Source organism: Panicum virgatum, chromosome 1K (genome assembly GCF_016808335.1).
Source record: "Panicum virgatum strain AP13 chromosome 1K, P.virgatum_v5, whole genome shotgun sequence".
NCBI lineage: Eukaryota > Viridiplantae > Streptophyta > Magnoliopsida > Poales > Poaceae > Panicum > Panicum virgatum.
In genome coordinates, this window is record NC_053136.1 from 22,427,645 (window position 1) to 22,447,069 (window position 19,425).

General features: G+C 42.0%; 2 protein-coding genes across 5 annotated transcripts; both read left to right on the forward strand.

Moving 5' to 3' along the window:
- The first annotated feature begins 1,579 nt into the window (after positions 1-1,579).
- On the forward strand, positions 1,580-11,920 carry LOC120699714 (negative regulator of systemic acquired resistance SNI1-like). Of its 4 annotated transcripts, none has more exons than XM_039983758.1 (19): positions 1,580-2,234; positions 2,706-2,812; positions 3,445-3,494; positions 4,278-4,355; positions 4,645-4,769; positions 4,881-4,947; positions 5,415-5,508; positions 5,801-5,863; positions 5,964-6,053; positions 6,670-6,738; positions 7,408-7,489; positions 7,587-7,636; positions 7,808-8,017; positions 8,084-8,154; positions 8,232-8,301; positions 8,921-8,986; positions 9,617-9,769; positions 11,082-11,206; positions 11,385-11,920. In XM_039983758.1, exons 5-19 carry the CDS (start codon positions 4,646-4,648, stop codon positions 11,467-11,469), a joined length of 1,419 nt encoding a protein of 472 aa, XP_039839692.1. In that variant the 5' UTR covers positions 1,580-2,234; positions 2,706-2,812; positions 3,445-3,494; positions 4,278-4,355; position 4,645; the 3' UTR covers positions 11,470-11,920. The 4 variants fall into 4 exon arrangements, with proteins under 4 accessions (XP_039839692.1, XP_039839700.1, XP_039839706.1 ...); XM_039983766.1 differs by having other exon boundaries at positions 1,669-2,234; positions 4,566-4,769; XM_039983772.1 differs by having other exon boundaries at positions 1,669-2,234; positions 4,642-4,769.
- A 2,885-nt stretch (positions 11,921-14,805) lies between these two features.
- LOC120699733 lies at positions 14,806-17,754 on the forward strand. Its single transcript, XM_039983793.1, has 4 exons — positions 14,806-15,197; positions 16,353-16,432; positions 16,517-16,575; positions 17,138-17,754. Exons 1-4 carry the CDS (start codon positions 14,910-14,912, stop codon positions 17,440-17,442), a joined length of 732 nt encoding a protein of 243 aa, XP_039839727.1. The 5' UTR covers positions 14,806-14,909; the 3' UTR covers positions 17,443-17,754.
- The last annotated feature ends 1,671 nt before the right edge of the window (positions 17,755-19,425 follow it).

Below are 19,425 nucleotides of genomic sequence, written 5' to 3' on the forward strand. Positions count from 1 at the left end.
TAGGCGGACTTGATACTGTCTTCACCAGTGGAGCTAGTATACAAACTCATGGCTGACCCTTCGTTGGTATCGGTGGGGCTAGCAGTCCCGGGTCACAGGGCAGTTCGCCTATTCGGTGTGCATATGTGAAGGGTTGGTGTGTATAGCTCGACGGGGCATATACGTGCCGTGTTGGTTAGGTCCACCTTGCAAGGTTAAATCGAATCAATTCGCCGTGACTCGCGGATATGAGAACCTTGATCTCTCTGTCACATCGTAGTAAATAATGGAATTGGGAATGAAAAGTTGAGAATATGAGTTATGGCTGTGGTGCTCTGAAAAGATAATGTGATCAACCATGTATGCTCTAGAGTACTAGGCAAACCTAAGTTATAGCGGTCAACTCAAGTGGCGCTAAAATATTGAAAGTAAGGATTCAGTGCTAGCTGCTTTTCAGCAAAATAACTCCAGAGCCAAAAAGCCTTTCATGTCTAGTTAATGGGCTAAGTATACCTATGGACGGGTAAGTCTTGCTGAGTATTAGAATACTCAGGCTTGTTGTTGCCATATCTTTTAGCAGGTTACGTTCCGGAGGACTCCGAGGAGGTATGCGCCTCGTGGATCGGTCAACCACTTCCTCCGGGTTGGTCGGTCGAGTGGGTCCCGTCTTCGCCGTGACGTGCGGGCAGGTGAGCCTCACATCAGTGGGCAAGATGTGAAGTTCATCTTCTGACGTCGACGTTATCTATCGTATTGTTTTGAAGCTTGTTTTAACTCTAAATTACTTTCCGCTGCGTTTGAACTCTGAGGTTTGAATTGTAAAACTGTCTTGTAAACACTTATTGTAGTTTAAGTTGGTATTTCTGTTAAACTCGGGTTGTAAGTGGTTTTGAATGCTTTTATCGCTGGTAATCATCTGTGCTCGTCTTTTGGCGAGAGTTCCTGTGCAACCGATCCTGGTTACAGCAGGTGGTCTGAGTGTACTGGTTGAGTGCAGTAAATTCTGGTCTGAGTTAAGTGTTAATTATTGCACTTGATTGGTATTATTTGGACTGTCCTGTGACAATCCCCTCATCGTTCCCCTAGGTTTATTTCATCTGCCGCCATGTGCCTATCAATCCCCTAAGTCATTGGCGAAATTCTACAGGAGCTGCCTTCTTGGAGGCCGTGCGCTCCGCCTACCTCGCCGCCGACAATCCCTCAGCCCCCTCGTGGTACAGAACTGATCCCACTCGAAGTAGATTGGTGACCTCCTGTTTACTGCGTCATTCAGTGCGAAATTGTCCGCTCTTATAGTCTTGTAGTATTTTGGCTAATGAGGCGACTAGCTCCTATTGCATAAATTTGGTTGTACTGTGTGTGATAAGAGTTTATACTAGACAAAGTTCTGTTTCAGATACTCTTGTGTCCTGCATCTGCTTCAGTGCTCCTTAGATCAGTTCTATATTATGTGTTGTGTTTCATACTTTGGATAGTATTTTTACCAAATTTTCTAAAACTGTCTAAAAGTTTGTTGTTTCATACTTTATTATTCAGTTGAAATAATTTTTTTAATGCCTACCATCTAAAAAGAACGAAGTCCCGTGGGTCTGCCTCCCGTAGGTCTGCCTCCGCTCGGATCTCCCGTGGGTCTGCCTCCCCCCGTAGGTCTGCCTCGGGGCTCTCTCCTTCCCCATCCGCTGCCCCAACGCTCTCGACGGTTCCGCCCACGCGCGCCCCCCTTCGCCTCCCCACGCCCCCCTCCTGCGCCTCCCCGTCGCCCCACCTCTCCCATCCGCTACCGGCCTCACCGCTTGGATCCCCCGCCGGCCGCTGCTCCTCCTCCTCCTGCGCCGCCGTCGCCTTCGCCTCCGTCCTCTCTGCGCCCGGCGGCCGGCGAGACTGGGACGCGGACTCCGCCGCGCATCGGGGGTGCGGGCCGGTGCTCACGCCGCCACCACTGCCGCATCCTCGCGTAAAGACTTCGACGGCGCGACTCGTGGCCGCCGGCTCCTCGCCCGGGCTCCTGCGGCCTCGCTCTTCCCTCCTCCTCTACAAGGCGGCGGCGCCCTGGGACGGGGGCGTCGTGCGCGTCTACAGCTCTGACGACTTCCCTGCTACGTGGCGCCTCCGCGTCTTCCTCCTCTACAAGGCGGCGCCGCCCCTCCACTTCACGCCTTCCAAGGTGACCCCGCTCGACCGCCCCCTGCTCGGCCGCTGACCCGGAGGTCTGCAAGACCCCGACCTCGCCGCCTGCTGTTCAACTTCTGCTGCCGGTGAGGACTGACTATCCGATTGGGCATCCATCATGTTTATCAGGAGGTTGCCTTTTGCATGCCTGCTAGGTGTTCGATAATATGACAATGTGCTATGTTACTCCTTGCTTCTTTGTTCTTTGTTTGGCGATTCTCTAATTTTTGGATCACTTCCATGAATCTTGGCTACAGGATTGGTAGAATCACAAGAATTCAAGATTTCTATTTATTTAGCTTCTCCTATTGTGCTATATATATATGTGGTCCACCATGCTGTAGAATTGGATCTATTTGTTGTATAATTTCATGGAACCTATGTTGGCGTTTTCAAAAGAACAGAATCATGTGAGTGGTTATGACTCATGGCTATTTGTTATCGTCAATTAATCAACTCACGGCTTTGATGATAGAAACACTTGGAAAGATGCATTGCAACATTACAACAGTCCAGCCGGCTATCTAAATTTCTCTCTGCTTTTTTTTTTCTTGCAGGTTGCTAGCTCAGGAAATCATTCCAAGTGTTACCTAGGGGGATATGCAGATTTAAAGAGAATCAGAAGACTGAAGTTCTGGCTACTGGGCTGTGTACTTATTAAGAGGTATGACTATCCTAGATTTCACTCAGAACTGACTGTTTGCTGCCTGCTTTGAACACTCGTGACTTAATTGATGGCATGAGATTTGAAAGTCTAACCAATAGATGTTTATACAAACTATAAGTGCTCAAGCGACCAAAGTCTCTTTGTTAACCAACTTAAAACAATATCTTTGTTAAGATCATGAAGATTGTAGAGTCTGATGACAATCATATTTTTTTTCCTGTTATATTGAATTTTTTTGACACTCATGGCAACACTCGGGCTGTAGGTAGAACGGTTTTTGCTAGGGTCTGAATTCCACCAGTTGTAAGCTGAACACATCTAGCCTTTGTGCTATATTCAGTTATTTTTGGTTTACAGTTGTATAATTCATATGCACGTTTTTGATCTTCTTGGATGAATGTGAGTATTTTTACCTTGATAACTGGATGTGTGAATCAGTGTAATACTGAATCATTCTGAACTGGATATTCTTACCGCACACTTATAGATTTGCGATGGTGCAGTGCTTCTTTGTCCGTGAGCCATTGCTTTTCCTAAGATATCTACTACTTTTTGCATCTGATGTGTATAGTTTAGTTTAGTATATCTCAAGATACATGTATATGCTCACAAATATTTGCGCTCAACAGATCGGAGCTCGTGCAGTGGCCTGTCGCTCTACCGTTCACCTCTGCAGCAGGTAATTAATAGGACATGCTCAGCTGGTCTCTTATTGTACGTGCATGCGTTTGGGTTTCACAATTGAGCAATCAATTGCAGTTATTTTTTTTATGATGCTAATAAGCACCCAGCATAAAAGAGCCGCACAACAAATCATCATGCATTCTCCTTTCAGCTGCCATTGCAGCAGCTTGTACTGGACTAAGCACACTCATAATAGAAACCAAAAGTTCCAAGGTTTCTATTTATTTAGCTTGTCCTATTGTGCTATATATCTGTAGTCCACCAGGTCATATGAATTTTGTAGCAGTAGAGACAAAAAATAATTTTTAGGGTCCTTTCTGCGCATGTTATAACCAGCTACCTAAATTTTTTAGGGTCTGTACTAGCTCCTTTCTGCACATGTTAGAACCAGCATGCTACATAAAACCCTGCAGTAATCAATCAACTATGTATTTATTCAGACTTGTTTTCTGATAGTGCCATGATCTGTGCAAAATTCATCTGTACGAGCTGTTACCTGCGTTCTCATATTAATGTCGATGTACTTAAGCCAGGTTTCAAGTACTTTGATCTTTTTCCGGCTTCTTTGTTCTGATCAGTTAGTAGCCAACAAGTTGTTAAGAGAATTTAAACTGATTTCAGAATGCTGCTGTGATCCATATCCATGAGCTGTGAGGCTAATCTGTATATTTTTGTTGATGCTGGAAGAATCTTCACTCTACTATTTGAGTTGATTTGTGTAGTGATATATGAGGATTGCACATTAGCATGTTCACTGAAGGAGGCGACGATGTTTCAGGCTTGCAGGAATCCAAAGGGCTCCTTTGATCAGCTCTGGTTTGGTGTTGGTGGTTTCTGCTTGTCGGATCACTCCAAGGTAAACCTGATGTCCATCACTGTTATGCCCGTCGGATCACAGTTTGTATGCTCTGGAATTTCTATCCTCTATACTGCTGAGCTATTTAGCTTCCATCGGTTTGGCCTGAAACTCTTGGTCGTTACTCTCTATGATCGATGAATATATGATGAATATTGTTATTTATTGGCAGTTTTAATATTTTTACACTTGATTTTTTTACTCCCGTAGCAACGCACGGGCATTCAACTAGTATTACCAGAAAAAAACGCCACCTCACAGAAACCCTCCCAAACCTCCGCATCAGCAGAATGGTGGCCTCTCGCGCGCCGACCACCACCCCCGCCGCCGCCGCGGACGGCGGTATCGAGGAGAATGCGATGGCCATCCTTGACTCCTCCGGCATCAAGGACTCCCGCGACCTCCACGACGACCGTAATCGCCTCGTCCTGCCGCCTCTCCATCCCCTCATCGTTCCCCCCTAGGTTTATTTCATCTGCCGCCATGTGCCTATCAATCCCCTAAGTCATTGGTGAAATTCTGCAGGAGCTGCCTTCTTGGAGGCCGTGCGCTCCGCCTGCCTCGCCGCCGACAATCCCTCGGCCCCCTCGTGGTACGGAACTTATCCCACTCGAAGTAGATTGGTGGCCTCCTGTTTACTGCGTCATTCAGTGCGAAATTGTCCGCTCTTATAGTCTTGTAGTATTTTGGCCAATGAGGCGACTCAGCTAGCTCCTATTGCATAAATTTGGTTGCACTGTGTGTGATGAGAGTTTATACTGGGCAAAGTTCTGTTTCAGATACTCTTGTGTCCTGCATCTGCTCCAGTGCTCCCAATTCAGAGTTGGAGCAGTTCTACATTATGTGTTGTGTTTCATACCTTGGATAGTATTTTTACTAAACTTTCTCTGACTGTCTAAAAGTTTGTTGTTTCATGCCTACTTATTCAGTTGAAACAATTTTTTTTTACTGAATATTTGTTGATTTTCTGAGAGAGTTTTATTTAATGTGCACATAAGTTATTTTGGTCAGTTCTATGATTACACAGTGTTCTTTCATGTGATCTTCTCCTTCTGCTAGGAGAATGTATGATGGTGTTTTCCAGGTTCTTCGGAACAGTCGCTCTCTGGAGCTTGCTGTAGCAAGTTTCCATCTCTTAATGGATTTGGGTAAGGTAAAGTGTCACTTACCATTTGTCCTACTTTCTGCCTCTTGTGTGACTGCAAATACTTTCTTTTCCAGCTGCCCCTTTGTCATCTGATCTTGGAACTTTGATAAAAGGGATATATAAATGTCAATGGCTATTTTAGTAACTCTTCAAAATTTCTTTTGTTCATATTGCACAACTGACATTCACGTCATTTTCTGTTTGGGTTTAAAAAGGGAGCTATACTGATTTTCGTTACAATACCATGCAAAATTCTTTTCAGAAAGTATTTCACTTCATGGGTGTTTTTTTCTTGCAGCAATACCCAAGAACATATTTGACAGATTCTGATGGGCACCAATCACTAGTTGTAGTCAAAGAGGTAACAAGATAATATAATTTCATCAAAACGCTGTCTTCATTAAAATGTCCCCATGTTTTAGTTGCACTTTTGCACTCACAAATATTTTCTGGTTGTACAGTCCTGGTTACCATTTCTCATTGGCAATGGTTCTCTTAGTAGTGAGATCGGAGGAAATGCGAGGATCTCAGATCACCTATTTGATCCTTCAGTAAGCTGACATTACATATTATAGTATAATACCATAAATTATGTCCAGCTTCTCAAACTCTGTTTAGGTAATTGTCTTTCTGTATGGATTAGTCTTGATGACCTGTGTGCCATGTACACTGGCAAGCTTGATTTGCTCAAACTACGCCTGTAATGTTGTGAACGTGTTGGTCCTGAATGCATCGCTAATGTACCAGGGCTTTCCCTGGAACTCCAGAAGAAACTCTGTTTTAGTAATAATGAAGTATTTATTACGATTCTTCGAACCTTTTTGGTCCAAAATCCATACCTTATTACGTGGGGTACAGGTATAATTGGAATGTACCTTTTGAGTTTTTCATTTAGCTTGTTTTTCCCCCTTGTGACCCCAGTACTCTGTAGACCCTTTTGATTTATTTTTAAGTTCGTGGAACCTTTTGACTTATGTGATAAGTGCTAGTCCTAGTTGTAATTGATACTGTCAGGTTTTTGCCATTTTGGCTAGTGTTTTACTCTAAATTAATTCCCTTAGCTTGTTCAGACACTAGTTGCTGTAAGTGCATTAGATCAACGTACACGACTTTGTGAAATTTTCTATTTGTCATGAAGATATCTTATTCTGTTTTGCCCTTCCCAAGAGATTCTCTTTGCTGATTGAGGCCATGGTTGAACGAACTAATCCCACGGATGATAATAATGGAATTAAGGTAAGACCAGTGTGTTTTAGCCTCTCAAAGATGTTTGCAAGCTGCCTTTGGCTCAATATTATCTTGCATTATTTCCTATAATATCATAAATGCCACGTTCACGCTTTGTTCAACTCATCATCTGATATCAAATTGTTTGTTTTATTTTATTTGACACAGTAATTTGGTTAATATAAAAATAAGTCTGTTGCAGCCCCCTTTCCACACTCTATTGATTGATTTAGTTTGCCTCTTCATCTGCCTTGATTTCGGATGCTTAAAATTTGTTCTGGATCCTTCATAATCATGTGACTGATGCTAGTTAGATAGTTCAAAAGAATAAATAATAGAGGTATCTCTGTATAACAATCATAGATATCACATGCCTGAAATATTCTCACTGTTTCATTTGCTGCGATTAGTTTTAAGTTACTCCAACCTTTTACTTTTAAATGAAAGAAAGCTTATATTTTATTGAGCCTGGTATTAGGAACTTTTGTTCACTGTATCTATTTGTTCTCTTATTGCATTTCATGGATGAGTCTAAATGTTATTAATATATCTCATCATTGCATTTCATGGATGAGCCTAAAAAGTATTGTGTTTATCTGTTTGTTTATTGATAACTGGGTTCATCTGATTATTTTCTTTAGATTTGAAATTTGACTTCTTTTCTGTTCTATGATCTAGGCTATTGAGAATATGATGCTGTTCCAGTATCTTGTCAACACACTCGAAGCAGATTTTGTACCTCGTCATATTGCATACAAACGTAAACTACTCAAGAACCTAGCTGTTTATCTTGTTCTAACTTTTATATGTCTGCACAGTTACAAAAATGCCTTATCAATTTTCTGATCTTGTTACAGAGTCACTAGACTGGGTTATCTTCAGGGAATCCCTGTTAAATATGCTTCTGGTATGGCCCACATCACTATCAATGCACTAGTTTTCTTGTCTCTTTTTTGCTTTTATTAAAATAAGAGATTTTATCTGCAGTTGTGGTTTCTGTTTGAGTTACATGCCACTGATGTACATTTATCATGTGATTTGTGACAATGTGGATATTTCTGTTGACAAATATTAACAGGGATCACGAAAGCTCGTGTTCAAATCTTTTGTAAAGAACTGCATGTATCTTCTACTCAACCAGTTTCACCCTGAAGCTAAAGATGCAGTTGAAGGCAGCATACCTTCTGAAGGAGAAGCTAAATCAGCATCTGATATGCATTCTTCCCTAAATTATTTCTTGTTGGAGTCAGAAAGGACTCTTGTATCCCTCCGGAAATTATTTGTGATGGTTAGTATTTGATATTTGGTGATACAGTTACCTTGTAGCCCAGTGCTAACCCTCATTCTTATGTAGGTCATGGAACTTGACTTGATCAGGAAAGAAGTCGACACGTTGGGGCTGACTTCAAGAGCTGACGGGTTCAGGTCAGCCAGGTTATTTTACGTTTTGAACTGAAGGTGCTTTTAATTGTTAAGTACTGACACTGTTTCTTTCTTTGTAGAAACCCTATCACGGAAGTTATTTTGGAGGAGCTAACTTATAACATCAGTTACTTATCCCCATTTCTCTTGGTAACTGCAACTCATTGCCATCTCTTGACCCCTGTCTTTCTTTTATGGATATCTTAATTAATCTGTTTGTGTTGTTATTGTGTTAAACTTGCATGAAAAGACTGAGCTACTTGTAAAATCCATTCATGGCTGTTCACTACTAGCTAAATTTTTTTGCCAATGGGGGCTTTATGGCTTGATTGTTCAGTGCTAATCCCTTTGTGAAATTGAAAATTTCAGATCAAATAGTAGCTGTCACATCAATGGCTTGTTGTAAAATCCATTCATGGCTGTTCACTACTAGCTAAATTTTTTATTTTTTTTGCTAATGGGGAAGCATATATGGCTTGATTGGTCAGTGCTAATCCCTTTGTAAAATTGAAAATTTCATATCAAGTAGTCGCTGTCAGGTTAACTTGGGTGTTTATTAGTTCTATACACAAAAGTAAGATCTTTGGTGCAAGCAATCTAAGCTGCAACTCTGCTGCAGTGAGTTCTGAAGAAAGACAAATTTGAAAAAGCAAACAGAAAGTACTAGTATTAACCTTGCATTGCTCATTTTCTCACCATTCTGATTCTTAAGTTGCTTGTCCTTGCACCTTTAACTGTAAACAAATGACTCTTTGATTAATTATAACAGGCCTTCATGGAACGCAAGTGGAAATTGAATATTATTCTACAGTACTTTTCAAAATACTGTGCCAAGGTATTCTAGATTTACTCTTCAATGATCTCCCTTGCCCAGAGCCTGATGTGCTTAACAAGCAAACATCATTATTTCCACACAAAAATGATTTCTGGGACCTGGGACAGCTTAAGAGCTGCTGTTTGGTGTTTCATCACTTTACTTGTTCTACTCAATCATCATGTATATCTTCAAAATAGATTGTTGCAGCTTATGCCTTATGCTGAGCTCACGTAGGCTTATCAGTATCAGCTGTCAGCTTGCCTGGTTATGACCTATGGCTCTCACAATTGTTTTTTTTTGAGGAAATCGGTAGGGGGGCTCCTACGTATTTATATTAATAATGCAGAAAAGCTGTAGTAGTGCATAGGAAACAATGGTGCATGTACTAGTAAAGAGGATACAAAACGGAATACATAATACAAAAAGAATTCGGCAGTGTCTCTCGTAATTGTTGCTGAATCATTTGTAGTTTGTGAGTCTCATATTTCTTACAAATGCATAGGTAAAAATTAAGTTAAACTCCAGCTTTGTCAAGTTGCATCAATGTGGAATTGAGACTTATCATTATACTTGGTATCTTCCATTACATGTTTTCTTCTTCTAGTGACCATGAAATTATACATGCTTTTTCTACCCTCATCTTCGCAGGGCGCAGTTCGTACTCGAAGGTCGGATAGTTCACAACAAGATTTGAAATTGGGAAGTGTCCTGAGTTTCTTTTTGACAACCACAAGCGCAAAAGCTATTGTCAAAAAGATGGGTACAGAAGTTGCACAGCTTCTTTTAGCGCATGCCTACCAGGTTAGAGACATTAAAGACTTCTACTTTCCTTCTTGAATTAACTTTTTATTATCATGTGTTATGAACCTAGTTCATAACGGGGTAAACATCCACCGGGAAGATAGCCGGATGGCGATGGCTGATTAGGTTGGGATTGGATTTAGACTGGGGAGACGAACTGGGGATTGGGACTAGATTGATTTCTCATAATTCTTGCCTGCCTTGAATGACATATCTCTCTTTATATAGAGAGGGGTCCTTGACCCCTAAGTAAGACCTAATCTGATCCCTAAACCTAACCCTAATGGGCCTGCCCAGCCATAAGATCTCCGATTGCCCATGACATCATGTCTTGAGTTTGATCTTATGTGTTTTACTCATATGCATGGCAGAAGCAAAGTGACTGCAGAACTTAAAGTGACTTTGTGTTACCTTGTATACAGTATGATAACAATCAAGAAATTATTTGCCAGTAATCTCTCGTGGAAATAGTTTATTGGGAAATATACAAAATGCAATAGTCATTTTTTGTGTGACCTGCAAGCTGCAGCCTATGAGTGTGTCCTGTCATGTGGATGCTCATATGTACTCTTCTGATGGTGCTGGTGTTGAAGATAAAAGGCCATATAAGGAATGTACAATATAGTGACCTCACTATATTATAGATTTATAATATGACCTGGTTATTGTAGATGTATGATTCGCCTAACCTAAATTACCTGCCAATGTGGAGGTATTTGTTGTAGTCCATGCTTGTCCAAATGAACCATAATTGCGTAGGCTACACTTTTTGAACCTGCAGAATGATGTTGTCGTTATTTAGGAAAATAGTGTTTCCTCTTGAACATTCACTCAGTTTTTATTTAAATAACATGAATACCCATTACCCAGTTGTCACCATTGTGAGCTCCTCTACAACCATCCCATTGCCACGGATACCTCCTCAATTGTGAGCCACTCATCCATTGAGTGCCGTGTTATGGTGAATTCCAAAATAACATGAGGGCAAAAACAGCATGTTAGCCGCTACTAGAGTGTCATTTCCCAGAATATACAGTGACTGCAATGTTATTATTTATCATACTCTTCCTTTGTATGCTACCAATTAAATTTCCATTTTACTGATGATACTGTGTTAATACTGGTGACGAAATTTATAGCACATCTTTTACTTTTTAACTTAAGAGAACAATCGTAAGGTGATATTATCGATAAGCTTTGAGCTGTTAACTTAGGTTCCTGTGTTTGATGTTCGTAGTTTGCTCCTTATGTTGTTTTGATATATTTCCAGCTGCTACATTTTACCTATTCAGTTCTGTTACATAATTTTCAGGTTTGCCTGTCTGTTCAAAGTGACTCTAGTGATTCTACTGCTACAACTGAAAAGATTGGAGCAAGTCTCCAAGAGATATCTTGTAACTTCATATATGCTTTTCAAAATCTCAGAAAAGTTGGCCTGTGAGTATCTTAAATTTTCTAACATCAACGTACCATCATGTTTCTAAAGCTTTGAGGAGTCTGATTGTTGCTTAGCAGCCAGTTATACGATGCTACAAAAGAAACTGTCACTGCATTACATGATTGGCAGTGAATCATTGATCTGAATTTGTATGGATTTAATTTGCCGTGTCTGCAGGAATATCCAGATCTCGCCATTTGAGAAAGAAGCTCTGTTTACTGCTGCAACTTTGTCTAGGAAATTGAAGAATGAAGAAAGATAGACTCTGGGTGTCAAGGCGTGGTACGTAGGGGTGGTAAAGGACCCAAAATTTTGAACTAGAAAATATAAGGGTCGGGTCTTAAAAGGGCTGGGCTCTAATTTTATACAATTTTGAGCTAAAAAATTTAAGAGTTTTGATGGGCTGTGAAGAGGCCACTAGGGTCATGACCTATTACCACCCCTAGTGGTACGTAGGAATCTAGGATCAGATGGTGTGACTCTGGCTAGCGTGACTCTGGCTAGCGGTATAATCCGAAAAGCCTATTTTGGCCTCTCTATGGTATGATTATGTCTCCCTGTACATATGTGATATGGCTTTATCTATGCCCTCCTAGACTCCTAGTAGTGTGTAACGCAAAGCTGAAGATACAAAACTTATGAATCTATTCTACATACTCCTTCCATCCTGAAATGTATGTCATTCTATGGTTTAAAATTTGTCCTCAAATGTATATCATTCTATGTTGAGAGTGAACTCAACCATTTTAATTGTGCATTATTTTTAGGTCTTTCCCAATAGAAAGATGTGCATGCAATCATGTAGTGGGAGGAACATGTGGGTAGGAGACTCTTTTCTACACAACCATAATTTGTCCTAAAAATTTTAGAATGATACATTTCAGGATGGAGGGAGTACCTTAGAGCAAGTATTATAGCAGGCTATAAAAAGGCTAAATGTTGAGGTGGAGGATAGAGAAGAGAGAGAGAGGAAAGGTGGGCTGCAAGTTTACAGCCAGCTTGGACACAAGAACTAAGAAACCTTGCGAGAGAGATATGTGGGTCTTATATTAATGATGAAGGATTAAATTATTATACTAGTTGGCTGAGAAGTAGGTTATAAGAATCCTTACAGTCAACAAGTGGTTGTATTATTAGCCTTGCTCTTATGCATCCGTGTTGCATATCTTGGGAGCAACACCAGTTTCTTTAAGGACATGTTTGCTTCTAGGATCATATATCAATGCTTCGCTCGCAGGTTCTGGTTTCCTATACGCACAGGATGTCCCACTCAGCTGGAACTTGGGGTGCAAATTGGTGACCGTGCACCTCCAGCCTCTCTAGGTCTACTTCTCCAAAATTGAATCTCAATTAAAAAATTAGCACAAATATTTAAACTAAAAAAGACCTAGCTGCAACCGAGCGGATGGTTGGTTGAATGTCGGTGCCGTTGAGCACTCCATCGGATCATTACCTAATGCTCCCGACATTTTTTTAAAAAATAGTATGGATTCTTGCATTCTATTTGTACATTCAAAGAATGAACGCGATTTTCATGAGCTTCTTGGACGTCTCCATTCCCTTCGGTTTAGATGGTGAGAAACATGTGGGAAACAATGTTGTGCAAATAGCTTAGTGCGAAGAAATAACTAAAAAAAAAATGTGTAAAATTTTCTAGAACCATGTTTCCAAATTTTACCTGTTTGTATCATCGTATGTATGAGATTCTCTTAAAGGAATGTTTCAAAATTCTTAAACGTCTTTTACGAAGCAAGTTTCACCTTCACTGTGAAGAAGTGTTTTTACCCCAACAAGCTTCAAAACTCACAGAAAAGAAAGTGAAACACATAATTATCCCCTTTTAGGCTTTTACTGTCCATTGCCACAGCCTCACGGGTTTCCTGCCTATGATAGAGAAAGCTTCGCAAGTCACACTCATTATTGGAGCTTCCTTTTCGATAGCTATGTAAAATTTTAGTTGCAATGTTAGCCGGTGGATGAATTTTAATGTCCTGCTTGTAGGGGAGCGGAGTGTTAAGTTCAACCTACTTTAGTTAAATAGCTAGAAATTTCAAATGGTAGGTTAATTGAAAATAGATTCACAAATAAATTTGAAATTTGAAAATATTTTTGGAATAATTCAAGCTTGGAATTAATATTCTACCACATATTCCTGAATCCGAAGTTCGACATCTTGTCAGCTCACAGTTGACTGTTGAGTTGCGTGTCGGTACAGACTATGTATAGCATCACTTAAAAAAAAAAGAAATACAACGAACTGTTCGGTTGCCCATATTTGGCTGGGCTCGAGCAGCCAACCAGCCGCTACAGTCACGTCCAGACAATTTCAGCCACTGCAAACCGGCTGATTCAGCCTTGATGAAATTGAAACCAAAAAATGGCGGGAACATTGAAATTGAAACAAAAAATGGCGCCAACAACAGGAATTAAGTCAGTACAACAAACATACATTACAACCTCGTACTTCATACATGTAAGGAAGACAATACTTTGCGATTCTACCCCTCCAAAAGAAGGCTAAAATTCAGCAGCGCAAGAGGACAAGAATCTAATGAACCAATACATAGTAGAGTACGCAAATGAGTACCACGTATCATACATATCACACAGTTCTAGAGTCAGCGTTGCCGAACCCTTGACTTCATGGTATACTTGAGTCTATCATCCTTTTGCAGGCCAAACAGCAAAAGATACCAACTCTCTCAGTTCTGATCTGAGCTGTACTATTCATCTGCACCCACTCCGGCGTGGCGGTGATGGGTGGGCGGAGGGCCCGGCAAGGGGAGCGGCGGCGGCGACGGGTCCGATGGTGGAAGGGACCAGCGAGCGGACGGGCAGTGGCTCGGGCGGGGGCGGATCCGGTGGGGGAGGGGCCGGCGAGGGCTCGGAGCGTCGGCGATGCGGCTGCTCGGGGGCTCCTATATGTCTTCCGGAAGATGGATAAACAATTTATCTATAAAGTCCACTAAAATCCAGCTGATGACCCATTTAACATTTTACTAAAAAAATATTGAACCAACGTCTCAAAAATATTAAATCAATGTTGAACCAGCATCTCAAAATTGTTGAACCAACATCTCAAAATTGTTGAACCAACATCTCAAAAATGTTGAACCAACGTCTCAAAAATGTTGAATCAATTTTTAAAATGTTCAACAAATATTTTTTCTTCCATCTACTTCTCCGGTGCCGACGGTTGGCGGCGGTGCGGGGTGCGGCGACGTGCATGGCTCGCGGCGGCGCACGGGGCCGGTGGGGGCGTGCGGCCCACGGCGGCGCGCGCGGCCGGCAGGGGCACTTGGCTCGCGGCGGTGCACGGGCCGGCGGGGGCGCGTGGCGCGCACGGGGCCGGCGGGGGCGAGCTGTGCGCGGGGCCGCGTGCGGCAGGCGCGGGTGCCGGCGGCGCGCGTGAGGGGCTGGGGAGAGAGAGGAAGGAGGAGTGAGGGAGAGAGAGGAAGCTAGGGTTTAGTTGGATCTAATGGCTATAATTGTTTGTACGAGATGTATAGGGAGAGTGAGGGAGAGAGAGAGGTGCAAGATGTATAGGATTCACCGTTGGCTGGGCATGTGCGGCTGGGCTGATCAGCCCAGGCAGCACAGCACCAGCCCAGCCAAAAATGGGCTTCCGAACAGGGCAGTGATTGAGATGCGAGCGAGCCCAGCCCAAAAAACCCTTTCCTCATCGACGTCAGTGCTCCGGCGATGCGGCGGCTACCGGTGGGACACCTGCGCTCAGCCGCCGCCGCCGCTCTCCGCGCCCCCGCCGTCCCCAACGGAGGCTTTCCGGCTACACCGGCGCTGCATCCCGCGGCTTCTGCTGCAGCGCCATCTTCCCCTTGGGCCGACCTCTCCCGGTGGCCGCAGCGCAGGGGTTACTCCCAGTTCGCGAGCGGGTTCACTCCGCTGAAGCCGAAGCCGCTGGGATCCATCATCGACGTCGAGCGCGCCAAGGGCCTCTCGCCCGAGCACCTCGTCGCCGCCTGGGATGACGTCAGTCCCTGCACCCCCTCATTAGTCGTTTGCTTCGTTTCAATTTGTGTTAAGAGTTGAGGTGCTCTGGTGTCCAAAAAAAAAAAAAATCCCGTCTGGTGACCATGTAGATAAGCACTAAAAATGTGATATTCTGTTTTGCACGCTTGGTACTTATTTCTAGCAGTTTGCTGGAAACGATTTGTTTTTGTCACATATCCACATGATCTGTTAAAAAGGAAGAAATGAAAGGAACCAAATATCCACTGAAATATCTAGGCCTTCATATTGCGAATTACTTTCTAGGATCTTTGATATTGTGGATAACCTAAGAATTAGATTACTGCTAATGGAAGAACATATCAGGCAACTGTACAAGTGGATTTATTTTTCTCCTTAAAAATAAGAGGAAATGCATATTGCATAACAATGGTATTTTGACACTGGTAAAAATTGCTCGTTTGAAAATTACTTTGTTGAACTCAATGCATGCAATTAAAATAACTGGAGTGGGATAAATATGTACTTTTTGAGTTTTCACTTCCTCTATTTGGCACCGTTTGTCAAACTGACATGGAACACTAGCGGCATGTGCTCTGAGCCTCTGTCCCCTGATTGTGCTTGTTTTTACCAAATGGTAGAGGGATTGGGCAAATCAGCGGTGGCTCAAATCTAGGAATCAAATGGGTGCCATATCCTTAACTGTATTCAAAGATAAATAAAGTTACCACAGTACTTTTAACAACACCATATTTTGTTTTACCTTCCATGTACAAATTTTGGGCCACAACCTACTTTAGAGAAACGTCAGGTGTTGAGGATAGGAGTAGCATTGTAATTAAAATCAACACACTTCTCAGATGATTTTAAGCCCATAATTTTTTTACCATAAGATGTAAAATATAATGCATGGTTTTCCTCTTCCTCTCTCTATGTATGTGGTGGGTGGGTTGACTTTTATCTGATTAGGTTAATGTTGCAATTTCCAGCTCTATTACGCCCTCTAAAAGAAAAACTGGGTTGAATAAATGACTGTAGTGTGCAATGATATGGTTTAATATTGTTTTTATTATGAATTATCCTGTTAAAGCATTTTTTCATGCTAACTATTGGATTCATCCCGATATTTTGTGTTGTTGCTTGTTTTACTCTTCTTTTTTTTTTCCTGAATATCAGTATCATTTGGGAAGAGGTCATATAGGTGCATCTATGAAAACAAAGCTGTACCATCTCCTGGAACAAAGATCATCTACATGGTATTTATTCCTCAACTTTGAGATATTAGTTGCACATTTTCTAGTACCAATGAATTTTCTGATCTAATTTTGTTTATTCTGTAGTTGTCATTTTGTTATTCCTTTGTGGAAGGGAAGTGGATACACTACTATGTTCATGCAAGGTTAGTACTAAGTTATTTGGTGGATATTGGAATTATGATTAACCTAGTCATTTTCTTGTAGTTCTCTCGATTAATTTAGCAATTAGCTCTACAAATATACCTGGCTTTGATCATTCTTAAATTGTGCTGCTTTATTTTGGAATTACATATACTTTGGGAAAATGGACCCTTAAAATACAGCGACGGAGGGAGTTGATTTGTGATATTGACATCAACATGGCATATTTCTGTGCTTAGGCTCAAGATTATGTGCTTGTTTTTTTGTGTCACACAAATCTTAATGCATAAGGCAAAGGTTAATTCTATCTAGTAATAAGTTCTATGACTAGTTCATCTAAATTCAACCATTTAACTCAAATTCACAGTATCCATATTCTCAGGCTTTTGGAACAAGAAATTATCATGCCCTGTAATGGTTGAACAATTGCCATCGCCTACTGTTTTGTAGCACATTGCAGTGGGGGTCTAATTTACTTAAGCATTAGTTCACTAAAATTTGCAATGTTATTTTTTGGACATTCTTGGACTTAATTTTTTCTTCCTTTGTGATTCAATGTCCCAGTCCAGATGCCATACATGATCTTCACAGGACTTGAAGACTATAAAGCAAGAGGCACTCAAGCAAGCCCATACTACACTGTCACCCATTACACAGAGTTTGCAGAAACCAAGGACACAGTGCTTATTCGAGGAGATGTTGTTTTCACCAGCAAGCTAACTGATTCAGAGGCGAAGACCCTGTTGGAGACTGCTCACTCATTCTACCTGAATGATGTGAGATACAAACTCATGGAGCGCTTCAACAAAGAGACACACGAGTTCGAGTTCAGAGATGTTCTTCAAGTGCTTGATATGCCAACCATGTGACCAGTTTAATTCCCAACCAACATCAAATATTCCTATTGCACATTGCTTTTTGTCACCACAATTTGGCACTGCAGATTGCTTTCTTGTATCATCAAAGGCAGTAAGATGGATGCACTAGATATGCTCCTGACGTCATTAGAAAATTTTGTGGATTGTGCTAAAGCAGATGTGGACTTGAAGTGCCAGGAGAAATTCCCTAGCTACTTCCTTTGTTTCTTTCTAGCAAATTAGATCCATGACAACAATTTTATCGCCATGATGTATTGTCCTTTAATAAGTTGGTGGGAACATAAAGTTGTTCGCATGTGTCAAGGTCAGTAGCAGAGCAAATAAAAGGTCAGCGTGAGTCTGAGCTGAAGTCAGCTCGTTTTGTTGAGCGAAAAGTGCGGTTGCTGTTCTGACTTAAGGTTTTGCGAGATAGCGCTAAATACAGTTGGGGTGGAATTCCTGTGGCTATATTTAAGTAGAAGTAGCTGAACCGATTAGTTGGAAATACGACGGAACAAGGAGGCAGCTGGCAGCCTAACGAAACGATCCGCTGCGTGGTGATTTATGATCACATAAGCACAATTTGAACACTTGCAGGCCGAACTTTTTTCGTTCATTTTACTACCAAAAAAACAATGCACTATCCGCTTACCTGTGAACCAAATTTCGAGTCAATTTATTTCTTTATTAAACTATTTCAATTAGCCCAATCTGCACTAATGAGGTTTATACTTTTCCTCAGTGTTGAAGTTAAGTCTTTTTCAGTTTTAAATTTTATTTGGGAAACCGAGGACATCACAACCTATATTTAAAAAGATATGTTAGCACCATTTTTTTTATTATTTTTGCGGATTAGGAGCATCTAGTACTAAATAGTAAAATAACCTTGGGGACGTAAAGTTTAAGAGAAAGATCGTAAAAAATTCGATGTCACCTCACAACAATATGACCTTAAAACTCAAATTGGAACAGTGAAGAAAAGGAAAAGACAAATCTTATTAGAGTGTATATTAAACAAATTGAAATAGTTTTTGAAGTAAAGATCCTGCCGAGAAAAACGGATTGTTCGAGATAGTAAAATATTTTTTTTCCAAATGCAAATAGTAAAGATCCTGCTGAGATTTAGCACAGCCAGTTTCTCTCGTATGACATCCTCTCCCTTCTCTTCATGAGAGATGGGGATCTCCTGTACTGGTTGGTATGATTTTGCCGGCCGCAGTAATTCTGTATCCGGTGCGTTCGCAAGAAAGTGGGGCACCTAGGCCAAGCCACAGGTCATGGAGATGTGTTCCTACGACCAAACAATACGGCGCCCATGCTCCGGCCCCCGTATCCATCCGCGCGTTCTCGCCTGAGCTCCGTGTATGTGATGACCAGCAGACTAGCAGTTTAGGACGCAAAAGGGTTCAAAAGGCCACATCTGTAATCATCATGATTTGGTGGGCGCGTTTGCACTACTGGACGCATGCCATTCGATGGCAGCATAGTGGAGGGATCATCTGTCGCGAGATGATTCTGCGTGCAAACTTGTGGCTTCTCAACGTTCTCTTCTTCCCCTGCGCGGGCTGCTGCGTGCTTGGACAAATCTGAATCGGCTTAAAGAGGATGCTGGTGGTGGGGGGCCTCCTGTGATTGGGCTAACATCGAAGTTTATAGGATAATATAATAGCATACACATACCCAGTCCGTAGAAGATCCGATCCCATGTCCCTGCTCCCTCAACATCATTGTAATGCCCTCGCTAGCTAGTGCCGCAATTAACCAACCGGCACTTAGGCAGAGGAGGAGGAGAGATGGGCTTGATTTGGTTTAGCTTGATGATCCCGTGGATGAGCGGCTTCCGGCGCTGGGGTGGCCCTTGAACTCCAAGGCAAGCAACGGCGGCAACAGCCGGCAGCACGAACCAGCTCTGCTCACACAACAATACGATGTCGACGCGTTTCCAGGATTGGAACGCCCTGCAATCATGGGGGCCCAGCTTTGATGGTAGCAGCT